At 32.6% G+C, this 6277-nt stretch overlaps 2 protein-coding genes across 2 annotated transcripts in view; both read right to left on the reverse strand.

Moving 5' to 3' along the window:
* Positions 1–1907: 1907 nt before the first annotated feature.
* LOC117100251 lies at positions 1908–5351 on the reverse strand. Its single transcript, XM_033239852.1, has 2 exons — positions 4853–5351; positions 1908–3572 (listed from the first exon to the last, which is right to left on the reverse strand). The coding sequence occupies exons 1-2, from the start codon at positions 5289–5291 to the stop codon at positions 3061–3063; spliced, it is 951 nt and encodes a 316-aa protein (XP_033095743.1). The 5' UTR covers positions 5292–5351; the 3' UTR covers positions 1908–3060.
* An 8-nt stretch (positions 5352–5359) lies between these two features.
* Positions 5360–6277, reverse strand: part of LOC117100243 — a 32820-nt gene continuing 31902 nt past the window's right edge. The window contains exon 12 of the mRNA XM_033239844.1: positions 5360–5365. Within this exon, the coding sequence (XP_033095735.1) occupies positions 5360–5365 (6 nt within the window). The remainder of the gene's footprint in view (positions 5366–6277) is intronic.

Genomic DNA, 6277 nt, shown 5'->3' on the forward strand with positions numbered 1-6277 from the left:
ATATATACATATATATACATACATAGGCCTATATATAGAAATACATATAATATATATTCACATATATTTACATATATATACATATACATATATATATATATAATATACATATACGTATACATATATATATACATATACATATATACACACATATATATACACACACACATATATATACATATATACATATACATATTTACATACACACATATATATATATATAAATATATATATATATATATATATATAATAAATAATAAAGTTCTTAACCGTTCTGAATCAACAGAACAAGTGGCTGTCATTGACTACCACAAGCTTCAACAGTGCAAAACAAAAGAAGGTCCCTAGAGGGGAAAAATGTGTTAGCAGACCTTATATTTCACTTTCATGTTCCTTGTTGTTTTCTATTTTAGTATTAGCTAACCGTCTAATTACCTACTTATCTTCTCTTTTACTTTCATTCTATGCTTCTTTAACTTTCCGTGATTCCTATTTACCTACCTTTTCTTTCTTTAGTCTCCCTTTTCCTTTTAATTACTTTTTCTTTCCTTTCCCCTTTCTTTCTAATGCCTCCTTATGCATTGCTTCTTTAGCTTAAATTACCTTTGTAATATTTCCTTATCTTTCTTCTTTTTCTTTTTTTCCTATGTAACCTTGATTTTTCTTGTATTTACTTTATTTCTTTTCTTTCCTTTTCATTTCTTATATTCATACATATCTCATTTTATGTTATCTTATCGTTTCTTTCATATCCTGATTCTTTCTTGTCCTTTTCTTTCTTTTTACCATTTCTTAGGTTGCTTTGAATAACCTTTCTTTTTCTTTCTTATAATTCGTTCTTTTCATTCCTTTTTCTTTCTTATATTTACTTTTCTTTTCTTTCATTTTCTTTCTTTTGATCTTAGTTCTTTCTTAACTTTTCTTTCATTCTATTTTTTCTCACACCTTTCGTTGGTGTTCTAAAATATCCTTTCCTTTTCTTTCTTATGCTTCATTCTTTTCTTTCCTTTTTCTTTCTTATATTTTCTGTTCTTATGTTTCTTTCTTTATCCTTCCTTCCAAACAATTATTTCCTTTCTTATAATTCCTTCTTCTCATTTTTTTCCATTTCATTCTTATACCTTTTCATAGGTGTCCTTGAGTATCCTTTCATTTTCTTTCTTATGATTCGTTCAATGCTGTTACTATCCCATTTACCAGCAAACCCTTTAAAAGGGCATTCAGGCGGGTTGGTGAGCCAGGTTTTGCCAAAATCTTATCTCAATAATCCAATTAAACATCAAAGAAGAATGCCTCTATTTAAGAGTCATTATCACAGCAGGCATTGCTGTTTCTCAATAAATTACCAGTATAGTATTTAAAACCAGGCTGGAAAATTTTAAAAACCTGTTGTTCAAAGAAATTTGGCATCTTTATTACCTTAGCTATAATTTCAGATGAAAATCATAATAGATATGCTTTTGAATTTTAAAAATCAATGACTTATTTTAGAAGTTACAACATGGTTTTTGATTTAATTGTGCTAGTCTTCTTATGAACTATTCACAACTAATGAGCTTCACTGTTAATCTTGTTACAAAATACCCTGAAGCAGTAATAAATAGAGATAAGAAGAGATCGGCAAAACCTGGTTCAAAAATTGAAAATTTGGTAAGTGATGAAGTTTCTTTTCATTCCTTTTTTCCCTTATATTTACTTTTCTTTTCTTTTCTTACGTTTTCTTTCTTCTCGTTTTAGTTCTTTCTTTTCTTTTCTTTCATTCTTTCTTTCTATTTTTTCTTTTACCCTATCATAGGGGTCCTTGAATATCCTTTCCTTTTCTTTCTTATGTTTCGTTCTTTTGTCTCTTATACACATCTAGATGTGTATAAGAGACAGTATATATATTTCTAACAGGTTTCTTGGACTGCCGTCTTTGAATAAGCCCGCTGCAGTTGCATCTGCTCGTGTTCTTTTCCCCTACGTCCTGGGATCTTTCAAAGGCCATTCCCATGAATTCATTTATAAAAACACTTAAGATGGTGGCTCAGGGAGAACGTGTTAAAAAGGAAAAAAAGCTTTCTGGGTTCAACTCCGGATATTTTCATATCAGTGGACGCCTCCCTGTCCGGTTGGGGTGGTTGCTCCACCACAGAACAGGTGTCAGGGAAGTGGTTGCTACACTATCTGTATGAGACATGTCTGCAGGTGCGCACTATATTTCAATTCACATAGTGTTAGCGTTGGGACGACGTCCTTGAGTATCTCACTCGACCACCATTGAAGCCTCTGAGCTCTGCGTCTTTTACCATTTAAGGCCTTCTTGGGTGGCAGTTGCCTCCTGTTAACGACGGGGTGAGATTTCATGCTTTGAGCCTGAGGCCAGGCCACATTCTTTTTGAGCAAGGCGGCGTATAGTTAGAGCGTGTTTTCTCTCGAAAGCGCAAACACTGCTCGAATTCGCCCCATCCTTATTATAGTCCTTCTATTCTGGGGCGGGGGGAGGGGGACGAGAGGATAAGATGGTTCCCTGTCAGCACCTTGATGTACAGTACATTAATCGTCCCAAGTCACTTCATCATGATGTCTCATCAGTTTGTGACTTCTGTCATATGTTCAGCCGCATATACCATTGTTAAATCGAGTTGCTAGAAGAGATTTAATCTTTCTTATGGAAGACATGCTTGTATTATATTTGCTTGGCGGCATGGTGGCGTTCGCAAATTACCTTCTTGTCGTACTATTTGCGAGATGTGTTGTGTTGGGGTCCCAGGCACCAGTGGCTTCGACAGTTTCGAAATCAACACTTTTAGGTAAGTATGTTTTCCACGTTGGTTTTCCTTTGATCACGCCTTTATCAGACTTTTCGATGCTACACTGGCAATTATTCGGTTTATCCAGGTAAGTATTCACGAAATAGACTACACAAATCAGTGATGTTCGTAGTGTTTGAGTCCAAGAACTCTGGTTCCATTTCTGGCTTTTTACAATTACGTTTACATTTTAGCTGTTGCTATTGAAAAAGGATCTCTACCGAGACCCAGCCATTGTTTCATGTGTACTTTGTGGCTAATCTGTCTTCTAGTTTATAAATTTAAGCGCTCTATATTTGTCGATGTCTTGGAAAGGAGCACCTGCATTGTGCAGCATTGATCTGACTTTCGTCCATTGGATTTCAAAGTCTTTATTTGACACTCTACAGTTGGGATAATGCGCGAGGGTGTTCCTGTAGCGATGGATTTCCACCACATTGGACAGTTTTTGTGGGTCCTCCCAAAACGAATCGGGGATGCTACAGCAGTTACGAATGATTAAATACATGATAGTAATATCAAACGTGTCAATATCAGCATTTGGTGTGAACATTTTTTTCTTTTGCTCCAGATTAAGTTTTACTTTAAAATTGCTTTTCATATTTATAAGATATTGTCCCACATCTTTTTTTTCCAGTTTGGCAACTTGGCTTTGTTTTGTCTTCCTTCGATTAGCAACCTCTAAAAAGTACTCTCTCATTGCTACAGTTCCAACATCAATAACAACTGCTTGAAGAACTTGAAAATTTCTTATTTCTTCAACACTTTCTTCTTCAAAACCTAATTTCAGTAAGAAAAGAAACAAAAACATTATAGGCATGTGGAGCTTTTCTAACTAGCGGGTTTCTCTAATTGTAAGTCTACAAAAGAGAGTAAAATAGTGTTAGAAAGCTTACTCAACTATGCAAATACGAAACGTGAAGTAGTAACGTTTAGTGAATTCTCATAATTTTTTAATTTTTAAGACTAAAAATCACTATTTTAAGAGTGAATATTTACCAAAGAAAAAGTTAAACTGGAATAAACCCCGTATGCCACCATTCTTTCTGAAGTATTTATTGAGAGTACGTTATTATTACAGTATTTTTTGCAATAAAATTAGAAATAAACGCCAAAAATTCTGTAATTTCTAAGAAAGTTTATGTCTGCGTCTGCTTTTTCCACCATCTTGCTGAGTTTTTCAAACAGTAAGGTCTTGCTTTGTGACCATACTCAACTTGTTTAAGTTGAGGATTCTTCCATTTTTTATGGAGGGATTCTTTTGATTTTTAATTGATGCTGTGTGTTTGTTTTATCTATTATTTTCTAAATGTCTATTTCAAGCTCTATGGTTTATGTCATACAGTATAGGTTTCTGTAATGTGTCATTAGTAAAATTACAAGAAGAGTATTTGTTCGCTATAATAATGCACTTATTATGTTTCTATAAACAACAGGAAGTTTAGCATCAGTAAAATAGTTGATATGCTTTGTCAATGCTGACTCATCCAGTTTTGAGAAATTTACTAGAAGTCGACACTATTTATAACATTCGTTGACAATCTCTGAATGGGCCAGATATAGCAGCAAATGTTGCGTTGATCTAAGTGCTAATTACATTGTGTTTTATGTAGGGCTATGTGTATTTTTGTACTTGTTTATCTGCGCATTTGATTTGCGAAATATTTATTATTCCATTTACAATATTATTATTATTATTATTATTATTATTATTATTATTATTATTATTCCAATAACTCTTAAAATAATTTTATCTGGATTCATATGTGTGAGGAAAAATTTTAAAGTTTTAAACAAACAAGTTTTAAACAAATAAATGATTTGCGAAATATTTATTATTCCATTTACAATATTATTATTATTATTATTATTATTATTATTATTATTATTATTATTATTATTATTATTATTATTATTCCAATAACTCTTAAAATAATTTTATCTGGATTCATATGTGTGAGGAAAAATTTTAAAGTTTTAAACAAATAAGGAAAGTCCACTATCCCTGAACCAAATATGAAACATTGAAATCTACTAGGCTACAATGTATAATAATTTACCTCTAACTGACCGCTCTACGCGTAGCTTGTGATATTTTTCAATGTCTTCAGCAGAAACACCAATACATGTAAATGTTGTTGTAAGTTCATACCATTGCTTGTCAAATTCCACGTTTGTGACTCTGTTGCTGGGGCTGCAGTCTAGTGTAGTTTCTTTATAGAGTTGTATGCGTCTCAAATTTGCAAGTAGTGATTTGTCTTTATCATCTGGTGGCTTTTTCCAAATTGAGTCACCTTTAGAACTGCAACAATGTTGGATCAAAGTCATTAGGATAGTAATATCGAACGTGTTGATATCAACATCGGCTTTGAAGATTTGTGTCTCTTGATCACCAAAATCCACACACTTTAAGGCACCGTCTTGTCTCTGGGATAACAAGAATTTTCCGACCTTGTCTTTGTCTTTTTTCTTACAGTTTATCATAAAATACTTGCGCATTTGTTCAGTCCCCAGGTCAGTGATTAATGAATGGAGAGTGTAGAAATTTCTGATTTCTTTGCTGAAGCTCAAATCTAAAAAGACAATACAATTTATTTTAAAATTACAAATAATAATGACTTCTCTGAAGTAATAATGTAATTTTTACACATTATATTTAAATACTATTTCCAACAGTTTAGTACTTTTATCATTGCTTTGGGTGATGATAAATAACTTATGCGGTCTCATCATTTGTATACAAAAATGATTAGGCCTAATACAGTACATTAAATATGGTATACAGTATTTAATATAAATACAATGTACATAAATAATGTATATATATAATGTTAAAACTTATATTTACTAAAATATAATAAAATGAATATTTCGATAGAGCCTGTTATCTTTATACATGTTAAATTCATGAGCAAGGTCGGAAAATCTAAAATGTACCAAGTTCTCATAATCTCGAAAGCTCCTATTAGGGCAGTATAATAGAGGCAGTAGAGCTAAAAAAAAACGTATATTAATTAATCAACTATTAATCAGTCAGCCGAGTGTTCTAGAGCTCCTCATGAGGGCAGTATAATAGAGGCAGTATATCTAAAAATGGTATTAACCAATTAGAACCGAGAAAAATATACAAAGATCAGTGATAAGTTGATGAGCGAGCCTATATATATATATTATATATCATATATTATACATATATTATATATCATATATTATATATAGGCATTATATACCTAGCCAAGCAGCACCCCCACCCCCGACTTTTTTCCCGCCACACTGGAACTATGCCTTTGTTTTGGTTGTTCCCACCCTTTTCCCACCAACTGGAACTATGCCTTTGTTTGGGCGTTCCCACACTTTTTCTCAATGAACAATGGCTTTCGTTTCAGCCTTTCACTAGCAGACGTCTTATTGGTCAGTTTATTCATCCAACCAACAGCAAGCTTCTCTACCCAAACATATAAGTATTTCACTGCATGGAATTACTG

The sequence above is a fragment of the Anneissia japonica genome, unplaced genomic scaffold, assembly GCF_011630105.1.
Source record: "Anneissia japonica isolate Jap-2015-1 unplaced genomic scaffold, ASM1163010v1 scaffold6788_len1366326_cov149, whole genome shotgun sequence".
Classification (NCBI taxonomy): Eukaryota; Metazoa; Echinodermata; class Crinoidea; order Comatulida; family Comatulidae; genus Anneissia; species Anneissia japonica.

Excerpts from the sequence above, each read along its gene's own strand:
- LOC117100251 (XM_033239852.1), bottom strand. The coding sequence starts at position 5,291 with ATGCGCAAGTATTTTATGATAAACTGTAAGAAAAAAGACAAAGACAAG. Across the intron at positions 3,573-4,852 it reads CGTAGAGCGGTCAGTTAGAG|GTTTTGAAGAAGAAAGTGTT; the intron begins GTAAATTATTAT and ends TACTGAAATTAG.